Genomic DNA, 16553 nt, shown 5'->3' on the forward strand with positions numbered 1-16553 from the left:
AAAATTTCGAATAGTAACAAAAAGGGAAGCGTTTACCGATATACAAACGAATAAAGAGATTATTTCAAAGAACGTAAATTTAATTTTGAGTGACAATTGTTTTTCTGAAAAACAGAGACTTCACTCTACTGAGGTTTCCACCAAAGCCACGATAATTTCAAAGGGTCTTGCTCACAGCCCAGCCGGTCACTCAAGCTTAGGTGGGGACTGGGGAGTAGGAGCGAGAGAAAGTGCTACAAATCTAACTTTGCTAGCGCAAGCTCATTCAATAGTGCTTTAAAAACTTGCTCCCCAATAAGCTCCCTCCCACCAAGAAAAAAAAAAAAAAAAAGGAAGGGTGGTGAGAAGAAAATACCAACGGTTTCAGCAGAGGGGAACTCACTTCTCAGGAGGTGATGGTGACGTGCTGCCAGTCCCTGGAAGTGCGTGCACAAGAACCGGAGGTTGCGGATGCTGAGGGACGAAAAGGGGACAGCGATCAGTTTTGCTCCAGGTGGTGGCAGTCGGGGGTGGGGTAGGTGTGGGGGCCCTTCCAGGCGGACGTGGGAGGGGCGTGGTGTCGGACACGAACACAAACACAAACACGCTCCGCGTCCCCAGGGAGGGCGGGCCGACGCCACCTCACCATTCCCCGCCCCTGGACCCCGCGGCCCGCCACGGACCCAAGGCCCGTGCTCAGCGCAGAGCAACCCGGCCCCAGGGGAACTGTAGCGGCCGCAGAGGCCCTGCTCGTTTTAACGGCTGCGAAGAGGCTACGCGCCTCCCAGTGAGTTGGTGGGAGACATGCTGGAAGCCGCGGAGAAAAAGGTGAGGGAGTGAAGCGCTTCTCCCCACCCCTTCTTGAACGCGCGGGAAGCGGTCTACCCACCCCAACCCTGTCCCGTTGGCAATCGCCGCTCCCACCTTCCGCCGCCGCCTTGAGTGAAGCCGGAACGACGGGGGTCACGGCGGGGGTCAGAGGGTAAAGGTCTTGCTCCCAGCAGCCTCCGCGGTGGATACGTCGCCATCTTGGATCCGCGGGACAAGAAAATTCATGCGGTGAGTTTTTGGCAAATTTTCGGAAGTCTGGCAGCGGGGCGCGCGGCGGGGGCGGCGGATTCGGGGCCCCCTCAAGGCTGGGGAATGCCTCGGGGCCGGTCCGGCCGCGCCCGGGGTCCGCGGGCAGCGTCCTGGCCCGCCGCTTCCCGTTGCTTTTGTCTCGGCTCCAATCGAGAGAGGGAGAGCGGAGCGGGCGGGGAGGGGGGGTGGCGGCGGTGGAGGAGGGAGGGGGTGTGTATGGGGAGGGTGGTGGACGGGACGTAAAGCGTCGCTGTACTTGGGTGGCTGCAGCGGCAGCCCTGGATCCTAGGCCTGGTCCCTTCGGCGGGAGCTGAGGCTTCCCCTAGACTCTGCTCCGCCGGGCTCCCGCCACCGCGGAGGAGCCGCCGCCGCCGCGCTGCTTCCTGGGGAAGAAGAGAAGGCGGCAGCAGCGGTGGCCGAGGAGCCCAGGTCCGCTTTAGACGGGGCTGCCGCGTTCCCAGCAGCTGCCGCGGTCTCTGGCTGTTCACATTTTCTCAGTACACCCACATCACCTGCGACTTGCGTGTGTGTGTGTGTGTGTGTGTGTGTGTGTAAGTAATAGATGGCGGGGGGCGGGGGAGACGGACTGGGGACTGGCTAACGGGCCTCAGGAGCCCCCAGGCCCTAGGATGCCAAAGGGTATGGTTGATGGGATGAGGAGGAATGCAGCTGTAATGCTTTCTCTGCCACGGCACCAGGAGTGTGAAGCTTGCGTGGAGTGATAGAGACTGAGACGGGATAGTCCTGGGGCGGCGGAGGAACCTGAGACGCTTCTGTTTGTGAAGTTGCCAGTCCTAGGTTTCTACTTCCGCCGGGGCCTCTCCACCTTGTGCTGTCTTGGGTCTAACTTAAAAAGTTTCACGGAAGAAATGAGTGGGATTGAAAGGTCCTCCTAGTTTTTAGTTGAAGCTGTTGTCAATCTAGGAGAGAAAGCCTCTGACTCTTGTTAACTGTTAGTCCTCAGCGAATGAGGATTCTAGTTTTCTTTTATAAAAGCACTTCCAAAGTTTTAGAATTTGCATTTATTCCAGCCTCTATGGGTATGGTATTACCGCCACAAAGTCTTACATACGGGTACCACCCTCTCGGAACTTCCTTTGAATCCTAAGAGAGGCCTTCACTTTTTAACATCCAGAAGACCAAATACAACACATTCTGTTTCATTTTCATAGAACTCTTGGTCGGAGAATCTTACACCTTTCTTAATCTTCTGGACCTATTCTAGTAATTAAGTACATTGATATCAACACTTACGTTCTTGGCGAAATGGTAGAAAGTACTGAGTTAAAATCTGTTCATGAGGGAGGCTGTACCTGAATTTATTCGAGTTCAGAGTTGAACACATTTCCTGTCATGCTTGGTGTTAGGAATTTCTAGACCTAGAATCGTTAAGTGTAACTTTTGATTTGCCTTTTGAAATAGCGTAAGTGGAAATAAAGTATGGGGTATTGAATAGAAATTTCAAAGTGTCTGTTTACATACTGAGTGTAAGTTGAATTGTTAGTATATTTGATAGCAGTTATTTCTTAAACGTCAGTGAGCACATAATCTTTTGCAATTTTGGAAGATAACTTTATCCCAGATTGAAAGGGTTGATTCAGAATCACAGTGGCCTGAAATGGTTAAAATGTCTGCACTGAAATGGTGAGATGTCTACATTCAGATATTTTCATTGAAATACTGCTTAATGGACCAGGATCTTTAGTAAGCCTTGTATGTTGAACTCCTCTTTAGTTTGTAGTTCTTTTGTGATAATAAATCTAAAGAAAAATAACTATATATGTAACAGACAAAACTGTTCCACTTTTTTGATTTTGTAAGGGTCTTAATTTTAAAAAGGTACTTTTCTCATTTTTTCCTAAGGGCAGTGAATTGCAGTGACTTCGGTGCATACTTTGTAATTTAGACAGGAATTGAGAAACTTTCACACTTTTTGCATCCTAATTAATGTTGCATCAATAAAAACAAATTAATGCAAGCAGAACCCCTTTATTCTAAGTATACTGTATAGAGATATCTGTAACCTAATCTGATACTCTTGGGGAATGAGAATTGCCTGTATGCTTAACCAAGCAACAAATACAGCCTTTAAAAAATTTTCACTTTCTGTAATACTTCCGTTTTAAAGTAAATTTATGTGGTGGAAAAATTAGGGCAAAATATAAGAGTGTATTTATATCCCCTTCGTTTGAGAGGTACTTGATCATGAAGATAAAACTCAGAATGATATTCCTCTTCAAGAGAACTAATTACCTGTATTTTTACTTAATAATTTTGGATGTTTAATTTACTTTTTGATTTTTCAGAGATACTTTAACTTAGTTATAACCTGAAATTTCTCTTTGTTCATAAGAAAATAAGTACTTCAGATTTATGAGTAGATTTCATTAGAAGTGCTTCTAACCTAGTTGTTCTGGTTCTTATCTCTTCGGTAGATAATGGTATTGAAGGTACTTGTATCTTAAAAGACTCTTAGCGAATTTTTCACAACCCGTGGGAAGTTATAATTTTGCCCTGTTCAGTGACAAATTTGCTTCATAAGATTTTCTGATACTATAGGAAGTAGAGGCATGCTTCACATCTATATCTATGAAATAATGAGTAGACATTAATAGACTGTAAAAATAAGTTCGTTTTTTGCTCCTTAAAAGCAGTGATAAATAGTATTTTTAAATTATGTTGAAATTTTTAACTTACAAAGTTTGTTCTATTATTACATATTTAAAAGCAAACTTTCTGTGTGTTTACTTGAATAGGCAGTGAGGACAGCTTATGCAAATAGTGATACAGTCTTAGGAAAAGATACTACTAAGTAAGATTTTGTTTGTTACCTAGACCTCTGGTGGATTTTGTAATACAAAGAAGCAAAAGAAACCAAGGTACCAGGTAGGGCAGTTTTACAGACAGAGTTAATCTGAGTTGCACTGTAATTTTTGAATATAATTACATACAATATTGATATCAAGGGATCTAGTGCTGTGATAGGAATCATTCTGGTTGAGGATACAGGTGCTTATTCTGCCTTACTAAGGATAATATCTACCTGTGATACTTAACATTGTGACTTTCACTAGGTATTTTGAAAGAGCCATAAAATTGATGTCTGTTACAGAAAGTCTGTCTTTGAAAAGAAATAGAATGGACATTAGGGTTTTCAGGTTTTAAAATTATAACCTTTACCTTGGTTTTTTTCATTGAACCTCTTCATCTTCAATTTAAATACTATGTATATTTTTTCTTGTTGCTTTAGTTTTTCTGTTTGGCATCCTTTCTTGTAAATTCTTAAAACTCCTCTCTATGACAGGCCATGCTGATATGGCTTGTTCCTTTATTTACTTTGTCTATACTTTAGGGATGACCTGTAAAAAGAATTCCCTATTGTGTTTGTCTAACAGCTTATTCTCTGAGATGCAGATGCACATCTCTTGACATATCATTTGGGGGTATGCTGCATTATGAAATAATAAAATGGTTTATAGTATTTGTTTTTTGGTAACATCTCATAGCTTACATAATATGGAAATATAAAAGAATTTATATAGGAGAAAAAATTTACCTTTTCTGGATACACTTTAATATTTTGTATATGCTTATTTGGGGTCTAAGTCTATTTAGATATAGCTAGATATTTGGGACATATTTGCTACCCTGAAAGTTTTCCTTTTTTTTTTTTTTTTTTTTTTTTTCTTTTTTTTTTTGGGGGGGGATTTGCTACCCTGAAAGTTTTCCTTTTTTTTTTTTTTTTGCTTTCATGCATATGTTTTTGTGTGGGTGGGTGGGAGTACTTTTACTACCACTTCTCTATTGTTTGACAAACTTCTTACTCTTCAAAACTCTACTCTGGTGTCACTTTTTAAATGAAACCTTTCCTGAGTCCCCAGATCCTTCTGTTGTACTGCTTTTAGTCTTCAAACTTCTATAATTAAATATGTCATGCTGCATTATAATTTACTGTCCATCCCTATCTGCCAATAACCTCCAGTGACTGTAAGTACCTTCCTACCTAAAAGGTAGGACTTTGTTTTTTTATGTTTACATTTCTAGTACCTTCTATAGTACATAGTACTCAGTAGGTTATCAATAAATACGCAGTAAACTGAACTGGGGCCAGATCGTCTTCTGACTCCATGCTTTCAGAGTGCTGTTTCCCAGTCCATAGACCTGAAACAACAGACTGGAAAAGGGGATGGGAAAAAAGGTCCACCTTGTATTCTTTTGCTTCCTTGAATTTTTTCTTATAATTTTGCATCTAATTAATTACCTAGAGGAAGCTAGAATACCAGCTTCTTAGAGAAATGTATGTAGAGTAAGTGTAGGAAAGGGAAGGATATTAGTATAAAGTGCCTCTGGTGGAGTGTTTAAGTCTGTATTTCTTGCTGTATTTTGTATGGCTAAGGTCACTGGTTGACGGAGATATTTGGTACAGACAGTCCCAGACTTATGACGGTTAATTAATTTTACGATTTTTTGACATTATGACGGTTCAAACGTGGTACTCTTTCAGTAGAAACAGTACTTCAAATTTTGATTTTTTTTTCCCCCTGGGCTAGCAATATGCTGTACAATACTCTCGTGATACTGGGCAGAGGCAGCCATTCAGCTCCTAGTCAGCCATGCTGTCACGAGGGTAAACAACCAATACACCTAAAATCATTCTGTCCCCATACAGCCATTCTGTTTTTCCGTTTCAGTATAATATTCAATAAATAACATGAGATTTTCAATACTTTATTATAAAAGAGGCTTTGTGGCATTTTGTCCAGCTATAAGCTAATGTCCGTGTTCTGAGCACATTTAACTTAGGCTAGGTTAAGCTACCGTCATGTTCAGTAGGTTAGGAATATTAAATGCATTTTCAACATAACAATATTTTCAGTTTATGACGGGTTTATCCGGATATGACCCCATCATAAGTTGAGGAAGATCTGTATTTTTATTTACACAGTAATATATATTTGCCATTGCTTAACCACGAGCTCCTATTGGATTTGGACTTTTGAAGTTAGATTGTTTGTGTTTTTTTTGTTCACCTTTTTACTCCTAATGGTTGAGTGCTTAGTTTTCCAGTTCAAATACCATTCTCCTTATGAAAATTAGTTAAGATGACTTAATATATCTTTATTGGTAGTTTAAAGCCTAAAAAGCCCTGAAACTGATTTTTTTTTTTTTTTTTTTGCAAGCATGGTGGATAATTCCAACTGAAATTGGTAAAACTAGCCATAGTCTTTATTGGTCTATCTGATTTTCCAACATCCTGCTGCAGAAATGTTAATGTATTTGATTATTGGTGCTGCCTAGGCCACTCTGGGAGCTATTAGGTTATAAATGATATATACACTATTTCATCTTTTTAAAACCTGAAAAATTCAAATTCTGAGAAACATCTGCCCTTTAAGGGTTTGAATTAGAGATTGTACAGCAGTTTTGTGTCCATTTTTTGAGAGGTAGAAATCAGAGTAAATGACGCTTCCTGAATTGCATTTAGTGGAGATGCTAACATTTCACTTAAGTTTTTAGAAATCTTTTTTTATGTTTCATTTGCTTATATATTTGTCAGAGACTTTTTAATGATTGAAGACTAAAGATACAGAAAGAGGGTATATTTTTTAAAAAGATAATTTGATCCAGTACTCAGGACACCAATCCTTTCTCTGCTTTTACTGAATTGAAATGTCTTTCCTTATATGAAAATAGATGAGAACCACATTTAGTAATTTTTTATTTAGCCAAGGAATGATAAAATAAGCAAGAGAAAATTATGTGTCCTGGCAATTTAGGTAACAATGAGTAGACTTGCTTTTTTTTGAACATATCGATATGCCATTTTACCATTTATATGTTTGGATGTTGAAACAACTCCATTTTGTATCAGCATCTTGACAAAATGTAATGATTGATTATGTAGTACAATGTGTTTGGGAGAGGAACATTTGGTTTTGTGTCATATTTGGCAGGAATGTGTTTTTGTGTTCCTTTTTACATTGTAAATTATGCTTATCCTTCATACAAATTTTGTGTTTAATTTACTGTTGTAAGAGTTTTTAGAGAGTGATATCATAACAGTATTCAATAATTAATGTCATTCAAAAGACCTGATTCCTTTTGCTTAATTTTACTACTTAATATTTTAAAAAAGGGTTTACAGCTTGCAAAGCACTTTCATATGCATCATTTCAATTTTAAGTTTATTTATTTACTTATTTATTTAAAATAATCTCTACACCTAACATGGGGCTTAAACTCACAACCCTGGGATCAAGAGTTGCGTGCTCTTTCAGTTGAGCCAGCCAGGTGCCCCCATTATCTCAACTTTACATGGTTGTCATTTTGATGTTCACTTTTTAAGTAAGTTTATATTTTAACATTAACATAGAGATAGAACAATCAAGCTGCTTTGATTATTATTAAATTTAGTAATTGGTGGGACACCTGGGTGGCTCAGTCGGTTAAGTGTCTGCGTTCAGCTCAGGTCATGATCCCAGGGTCCTGGGATCGAGTCCTGTGTCGGGCTCCTAGCTCAGCGAGGAGCCTGCTTCTCCCTCTGCCTGCCGGAGGCTCCCCCTGCTTGTGCTCACCTGCGTGCGCACTCTCATACTCTTCCTCTCTCTCTCTTTCTCACTCTGACAAATACATAAATATATCTTTTTAAAAAATAAAAGTAAATAAAATTAGTAATTGGGAATTATAAAGACCATTTTATTCTTAGATTGGACTCAGCATCTAATATATTTCTCAATTTAATGCTACGCTAATGCTACTCTATCCTGATCAGATTAAGGAGGTATAAGTGGAAGGTTTTTGTTTTTAATTGGTCATCTTGCAGATTCAGGATAATTAATACAGACTTTTTGAAAGAGAAGTAGCAGGACATTTTTTGTTTGGAGGTTGACTCTGGCAAAATACAAGAGTTCACATTTTTATTTTTTTTTTATTTTATTTATTTATTTATTTATTTTTTAAAGATTTTATTTATTTATGTGACAGAGAGACAGCCAGCGAGAGAGGGAACACAGCAGGGGGAGTGGGAGAGGAAGAAGCAGGCTCACAGCGGAAGAGCCTGATGTGGGACTCGATCCCGGATCGCCAGGATCACGCCCTGAGCCGAAGGCAGACGCTTTAACGACTGCGCCACCCAGGCGCCCCAAGAGTTCACATTTTTAAATATTGTAAACATATTTATTAAGAAATGCCAGAACTTTAAATAATACTGTGTTATAATAAGAATAGGTAGTAATATTACATCACATTGATGCCACATTTTATAAACTTATTGCACAGTTACTTTGGAAGGACAGCATGTGCTGAGCAGATATGCCTTGAGCTTTGCCTTGATTTACTAGTGCACAAAATAGTGCTTTAGGGGTGTAGTTTTTATAATATGAGTGAGCATGTCTGGCCTTAGATTAGAAAAAAAGTAGAGCTATAACCTTTCTAATGCCCACTTAGGAGAAATTGTGGATGTATTCATAGACCTGTCAAGCGAACTTTGAGATCCATGGCAGAACTGTTTACCCTGGCCGCAGAGTGCAGTCTCCAAAGTGTTTAAATTTGATGTAAAATGTACTTTGGTATTCTGTGTGTATGTGCGTGTGTGTGTGTGTCACACATCCTAAAATAGATGTATATGTATAAAACAGTTGTAGTTCAGCACTTCAGTGAATCTGACCTCTACCTGCTCTTTAGGTGTTTCAGAGCATAGTTTGAAAACCACTGGACTTGATCGCTGTGGTCACTTCCACCCTAAAATTCTGTGGTTTTAGAAAGTCAAGACTTTTTCGTCTCCTTGCAGATACAGAATTCATAGAATTTACTTGTTTTTGAGTAACATTTGGGTAGAAATTGTTCAAGTTTAAATTTCAGGCTCAAGTGATTGAATGTTAGAATTATAAGTATTTTCACATAAACTCTTTAATAATTTGAGTGTTTATTCTCGTCTAGACATTACTGTAGTGCTGGGTATATATGATGGTGAACAAGAAAAGTCTCTGCCTTCATGGAGCTTACATCTTAGAGAGGGAGACAGAAAATAAACAAGTAAATAATTTCAGATAGTAATTGTGATGAAGAGAATAAAGAAGGATAAGGGTATAGCAATTGATTAGGGATGAAAGAAGGAAACCATTTTAAGTAGGGTGATGAGGGAAGGCCTTTCTCTGGAGGTAGCATTGGAGCAGAAACTGAAGGAAGAGAAAGCCATACAAAAATCTGGGAGAATGGTTTCCCAGACAGAAAGAGGGCCCTGAGATGGGGTTAAATTTTGCATGTGATAACAAGAAATTTCATCAACAGTTACTCAGTGCTTTCATCATAAATAGGGGTAAATTCTAAAGGGAAAAAGAGATGATTAAGACAATCCTTGTCTTTCAACTGTTGAAAATACTGTGGTGGATCCAGTAATTTATAATAACTTTTATAGAAAGCTCTAGGGAGGAGGGATTATTTTTTACTAAGAGGCCATGATGTTTTCTGTATCAGATAGATTTGGGAGTCTGCCTGTATTAGTGGAAGATTATAAAGGAGAGTAAATTTTAAACTTTTTGTATTCGCATAGAATAATCAAATGCTTTAAGAGTTTTTAGTTTTGCAAAGTTGGTCATAGTAGATTTTCCTTAGAAATTAATTAGTAATGATTTTCATGTTTAATCAGGTTTCCTTGTACGGTTCAGTACACTGCCATGCACTGTTATAGGTGTGACTGAATAATTCTTGAAGTTCACTTTTTGTGGCGTATGCTGTGGATATATCTTAGAGTAGAGCAACCTTGTTTGAGGGAGTTAATGAGTTTTCAAGGAGGAGATATTTGAATTGGGTTTTGGAGGGTGAATTGGAGTTCACTAGGTGGGGGAGGGCACATGATCAGCATTGCATATACACCAGGCCTGAGCTTGGGAGAATCATGTAGGATTTGGAGAATTGTAAAGTAATCTGCTGTAGTTCTAATGGAGTTCTGGGACCTTATGAGAAGTTGGCTGAAGGAATGAACTTGCCATAGTGTGGGACACTTTTTTACATGATGAGGAATAATTAATCAATTTTGTTTTTATTTTTTATTTTTTATTATTTTTTTTAAAGATTTTATTTATTTATTTGACAGAGATAGAGACAGCCAGCGAGAGAGGGAACACAAGCAGGAGGAGTGGGAGAGGAAGAAGCAGGCTCATAGCGGAGGAGCCTGATGTGGGGCTCGATCCCATAACGCCGGGATCACGCCCTGAGCCGAAGGCAGACGCTTAACTGCTGTGCCACCCAGGCGCCCCTCAATTTTGTTTTTAAGCACTGCTAGTGATAATCAGATTGTGCTGGGGGGTGATTTTTAGATTCCACAGTCAAAATATAATTAAAATCACGAGCTTGATGGTGTGAAATTCTTGAAGGAATATATTTTCTTCATTAGAAAAATTGAGTATTTTATTCATACTGGCAGGATCTTTAATTTATTAAGAACTGTATGACTGAAACTCTTAAGTTTCTATCTTCCAGAGAACTTGTTGTGCATATAAGCCAATATCGGTAGTTAAAAGTTTTACATTAATGGATGAGACTTGTTGCATACATTTTCGGGCAGGCAAAATTTAAATGTTGTTATTTGACATTATTTGCAGTCATGAAATTTAACATTACTTGGATAAATGAGAATAACCCAAAAAATACGAGTTAGTGATAGATTCATTCATAGGAAATGGTACATATACAGGTATCTCCTCCTTTTGAAAAGTTCCCATTATGCCACTTTGCTTTTATGAACTACCTACATTAGTATCTGTTTTCCCTAACTGAAAGAAGAGGATTTTTGCTTTATGAGAAAGGGTGAAAAATGAAAAAAGCGTTTAGTTTGTTTTACATTGAGCCTTTCAGTGCGTATTCTGAGCAGCAAGAGGGGCCCTTCCCCGGGAACCACACTCAGCATCAAGCTTCCATAGCTTTGAACTGTGTCTGAGGCCACCTGGCTTTCTCTTGATTTTTTTTTTTTTTTTTGCATTTGTTAGCAAGAAGTGTCCTAAGATATCAGCAAAGCCTGAAAAAGTTTTGGGGGGACTCTGGGAATGCTCAAAAATTTTTCCATACGAATTAATGATAATTGCTTCTCTTTATGGCACGGTTTCATAGGAATGCTTTACTTTTGGATGGTGCAGAAACCTGAATTAGGTTACAAATGCTTGTTTTACATTGCTTAGATACGTGTGTATGTGTATGTTATTCAAAATACTATATGACAGTTACATACTCATTTTACGTTGTTAGCATTATTTGTTAATTCCAAAATGCAAAAAAACCCCTCAAATGTATGTTTTTAAATAGAAAGAATTGATTTGATTCCCTAAGAATGCAGTTTGAGCAAATTAGTACTTTGATAGTATGCAAAAGTTAATGAATTTACCATTATGACTTGGAGCTGCCCAAGTTACCTAATTGTCTATTTAGTTCATTTTTGGCTGAGTAAGATGGAACTGATTATGACTCCTATTAAAGAGAGTTAAATTGTGCTTCAGTTTTACATGATGTCATTAAATTCTCTGGTACTAGCCAATCTGAATGGGAATGACCATTCTACCACTTTTAATTAACTCTCTCACTTATCCTCCCTAAACTTCAGTTTTCTTATTTGAAAAATGTGGATAAATAGATTTGATGTAAAGAATAAAGGCTCTTGTGGAGTTTTTGTTTTGTTTTGTTTTTGTAGTGGGATTGCTACTTAAAGATGAGATTCTGAAGCAAAAGAGAATTAGCCACAGTTTTTCAGAGTGCATTATATGCTCTTTTTGTGTCAAATTTGTAAATGTAAACAAGGAGAATGCAGTTTTGTTCTTAAGATTCTACACATGTTTTTCCTACGAGAAATTTCGTTTAGATGACATTGTGTTAAGGATTTTGTGTGGTACTTTGAGTAACATAAATACATCTTAACATTGCTCTATCTGAAGCTCTTGGCATGGTGTGTGGCATATAATAGGCATTTAGTAATTCCTTTGATAAATGGGTAAATGTAATGGAGAGAGCCTTAGTTTAGGTGTCTACCACTTACATCCTGAGGTATGTCGAGCTATCTGTAGCTAGTTTCTTTTCTTTGCCTCCGTTTTCATATCCTTAAAATGAATAAAATATCTTCTTAGGATCATGTAGAACATCTGACAATAGAGTTATAGCAGTGTTGGTTTATGTCTCTTTTCCTTTATGCAGAGTAAATATTCCAGAATACTGGAGGAAGTTCAGAGGAAATAATTAGCATAGAAGTTATCATTTGTTTTTTTAAAGTTGAGAAACTCAGGTCATTTATTTACCTTTGAGTATATGCTCATCTTTAACAGAGGGAGATATATTGTTTTGGAAAGACTGCCACACTTGGATTCAGAAAATAGGTTCTAGTCTGGGTTCCATGAATTTATTAGCTCTGTGTTTGGGCAAATCAATTACTATTGAAGAGCCTCAGCTTTTTAGTCATTTATATATTTTAACGTTGCTGATGAGAATTGAGATAATGAAAGCAAGAGCATTTGATTAATTGTAAAGCAGTGGAAAAGTGTTATGGTAATGATTCCTGATTATTAATGGTTGTAATACAACCAATAGTTTTAAGTTGTGTGATTCATTCATTCATTTTATTTTACCTTGTGGTACTGCTGTGTCCATGTGGTTTTCCCTTTATTTTTATGTAATTAAGTATCTGGCTTATTGGACTTTTGGGAGGAGGGAGTGTGGAGAGTGTTCCTCATAGTAGGCCAGTTAATACTTGGATGCTGTTGCATGCTGAAGTCCTGATACTTTCTGTAAGTAAATACAGAAGGAAGTCTACCTCATCTTCATTTCCTCTTCGTTAAGGATGAAAGATGGTAAATGTTCTTTAGGTTATTCCATTGTTTGTAATTGTGTTTGTGTGCTTTCTCTTTATTATTGTTAGTCAGACATACTTTTGTGAACATCACTTTTCCCTACAAGTGAAATTCATTTGTAATTTACAACTAGAGCTTTGAGAGTATCAGTGCAGTAGTTTGAAACTGTTGTATGTTCTTTGTTTATGTAATGTGTATGAATAACTTTTACTGGTTTTTTTTTTCCCTTTTTCTTCCCTTAAATCTGTAAGATCTCTTGGGTACTGAGTCCTTTGAGGCATTAAATACCATATAAGGAAAGCAGTACTAAATAGTTGGAGTAGCAGAGTAAGGAAAGTGAATCATAGAGTAACGAAATTTGGAAAATGATTGTTGTTCATTGAAGGGAAAGGCATTGCTTTTACTGTCATCCTTGTAAAATTGAAATTGACTAGGAGTAACTAGAGAATTCATTTTTCAGAATAGTTTACATTCTAAATTGTATGGTAAAAGGGCTTTTATTTTTAATTGTATATGCCAGTCTTGGGTAAATAGTGTGCTGAAATTTTAAGACATGGCAAAGATAATGTAGGTTTTTTGTTTTTTGTTTTTAAGATTTTATTTGAGAGAGCAAGCAAACGAGAGAGAGCACACAAGCTGGGGGAAAGGCAGAGGAAGAGGGAGAAGCAGACTCCCTGTGCGCAGGTAGCCCAACATGGGGCTCGATCCTGGGACCCTGAGATCATGACCTGAGACGAAGGCAGCTGCTTAACCGACTGAATCACCCAGGCACCCCGAGTTTTGATTTTACAAAATTAAAACTCAGTTTTAACACTATTTCAGAAACAGTTTATCTTTATTTCCGATTTATTAATTGGCTTAGAAAAAGAAGTTAAATTCTTTTGATTTCTAAAATTATTCAAATTAATGTATTGAGAAGTTGAATTTTTTTTAAAAGAGAAGACTTGTTATAGAAATGACTTCCTTATAACAACGTATTTTATAACTTTGGATTCTTGAATATAGATATACATTATTATAGTATACTGAGTAAATAATGCTAGTATTTGTTAGTTTTAAATTTTTTATGAAGCAAATAAAATGGGAGGTCATGCTAAAGGAGTCTGGTAGAAAAGTAATAATAGCAAATACTTATAGAAAAGTGGAAAATAAAGATGAGAAAAAGAAAAAAATAAAAATTAGTTGGCAATCTTGCTCAGTAGAGGACTATTAACCTGGGCAGAGATAAGTGTGTGTGTGTGTGTGTGTGTGTGTGTGTGTGTAAAACACTATGGTCTCTTGTATTTCTACTTGATTACTAAAGTAACAGTGTGATGTGGAATATTCAAAAAATACTTTAAAGTATAAAAAGAAATGGAGAAGATCCAGAGACAACCACTGTTCCCATTTTTGTAATAGAGAAATTGGGCTGTAATTACTGTTTTGCAACCTGTATCTTTAAAAACAAATACCCTTAGATCATAAGCATTTTCCACTGTCATTCAGTATTTATCCAAAACATGATTCCTAATGGCCAGAGCATAACTGACTTAATTCCTTTGAGCATCTAATTTTATTTTGATTTTTCATTTTTATGAATGGCACTTTGGTGAACATTTTTGTACCTGAATTCTTGTTTGCTCGTTCGAATATTTCTTTAGAAAATGTTTCTAGGGGCACCTAGGTGGCTCAGTTGGTTAAGCGTCTGACTGTTGATCTCAGCTCAGGTCTTGATCTCAAGGTCATGAGTTCAAGCCCCTTGGTGGGGTACATGCCCAGTGTGGTGCCTACTTAAAAAAAAATGCTTCTATAATTGTTATTTTAAAGTATTGGAGGTAGTTCCAATGCTTATTAAGTAATTGCTATGTTTTTAGTGAAATTACTTTTCAAGCTTCGGTGTTTTCTGTAAAAGAGGCTTAATATTCACACTTAACCTCAGAGGATTGTTAGGAGTGACAGTCTATGTATAACAGTCAGCACAGCCTATAGCATTCCTCAACTGCCCTTTCATAAATAGGCTCCTTTTCCTATAGCATTTATCATATAGTCGTTATTTGAACAATTTTGTCTCTCATTCTACCACTAGATAGATCATGAGTAAGGATCGAGTCAGCTTTGTTCACTAATATTTATTTGAAACCTTATGTAGGGCCTGACAAATAATTGTTGAATGTATGAAAGGTTATTTTCCAAAGCTTTTAGTGTTTACTTTTTTTCTTACAGCAAGGCTTTGCCAATTTACATTCTCACCAGCTATGTGTGAATTGTCTTTTTTGCTTTATTGTTAATGACACTGAGTATGGTTGTGTTAAAAAACAAACAAACATATATATATATGTTTTTTTTTTGGTCCTAAAATTTGAAGGCATAAACTTAGAATTTTAAAAATTTATATTTTTTTGTTTTTCAAAGAGTGGATCGTTTTTATTGTGTAATTTGTGTTTAATGTGTTTTCTGTTCATATCTTTCATTCTCAATAATAATACTAAGAATAAAAATAAGTGTAAAATAATAAAGTGTTATAATCCTGTCTCTGGTACTCTCCCAAGCATCATTTTATATATCCTGGGGGAAAAGCAAATCATATTTAATATGACACACATACGAAGTGAGGTTAACATATAGAAGTTTGATACCAAAATTCACCACAAAAGTGGTTTAAGTCGAATAAACGAATAATGTAAAAGTTAAAGAGATTTTTGCCTAATTTAATTTGCTATATCAGCAGTAAAAATGTAGCTAACACGTTATGTTAAATGACAAAATAAGGTTGTATTTTTACGATTTTCTTAGGCTTATGTTGTCTGGAGGGCTTCAATTTGATATCCCTTGTGAATTTGAAAAGAGCAAGTGGTTTGGTAGTGGGGGTTAGACAAAGTAGCATTTAAGTATTAGATATTTTCTGTATGTTACTCATTTATTTAATTTATTTATTTGGCAGATATGTATTTAACTCCTGTTATGTGCCAGGCACTGTTCTGAGAGAATATAGTGTACAAAATAAAAGATAAGACATGGTAGAACGTAGTAGGGGTATGGAGAAAAAGAGACCAGGGGAGTATGAAATATGTATGGGATGCAGATTTAAAGTGGCTGGTCATGGAAGTCCTCTCCTAGAAGGTGACTGAATGAGCCTGTGGTGAGGTGGCAATCCTCTGCAAATCCAGGAGAAAGACGTTCCAGGAAGGGACAACAACTAAGACCAAATGCCCTGAGAAAGGATGTCTTATGATTTGATGTTTTAAGATTGAAGAATTGCAAGGAAGTCTGTCTGACTAGTCTGGTGGGAAAGGGGGAGAATGGTAGGTAGGTGCAGAAAAGGTAGGGGACCAGAGGCTAGTCAGGAAAGATTTGTAAGCCATTAAAAGGACTTTGGCCTTAACTCTGAGTACAATGATCTCATATGTACTCTGCACAATTGGTATATAGTTGGTTGAATTCTTTCCATTTTACAGTTAATAAAGGTTCTGTAGGATAGCTTGTAGTTAACTTCTTCAAAGTCATAATAGCTAATGAGTGGCAGAACCAAGATATGAACTTAGGTCTTTGACTTCAAAGTTTATGGCTGTTTCATTACACTGTCATTCTTGTCCTAGCATATTTCTAGGGGCTTTCACTTTCCCCCTTTCCCCCCTTAAACCAGGATTTATAGTGTGGATCCAGGGCGAGTGTCCATGCATGTGTGTG

The 16553-nt window shown here is 37.4% G+C and overlaps 1 protein-coding gene across 2 annotated transcripts in view; it reads left to right on the forward strand.

Moving 5' to 3' along the window:
• Positions 1–921: 921 nt before the first annotated feature.
• CNOT2 (CCR4-NOT transcription complex subunit 2) overlaps positions 922–16553 on the forward strand; it is a 118900-nt gene continuing 103268 nt past the window's right edge. Inside the window, exon 1 of one of the 2 annotated variants that reach the window (XM_040637258.1) lies at positions 922–1038. Coding sequence is in view for 1 of the 2 variants with exons in the window: in XM_040637257.1 (XP_040493191.1) it covers positions 1034–1038 (5 nt within the window). In the remaining variant the exon portion in view is untranslated. The remainder of the gene's footprint in view (positions 1039–16553) is intronic. The other variant, XM_040637257.1, reaches the window with a different exon arrangement.

Source organism: Ursus maritimus, unplaced genomic scaffold, assembly GCF_017311325.1.
Source record: "Ursus maritimus isolate PB19 unplaced genomic scaffold, ASM1731132v1 scaffold_21, whole genome shotgun sequence".
Taxonomy (NCBI): Eukaryota; Metazoa; Chordata; class Mammalia; order Carnivora; family Ursidae; genus Ursus; species Ursus maritimus.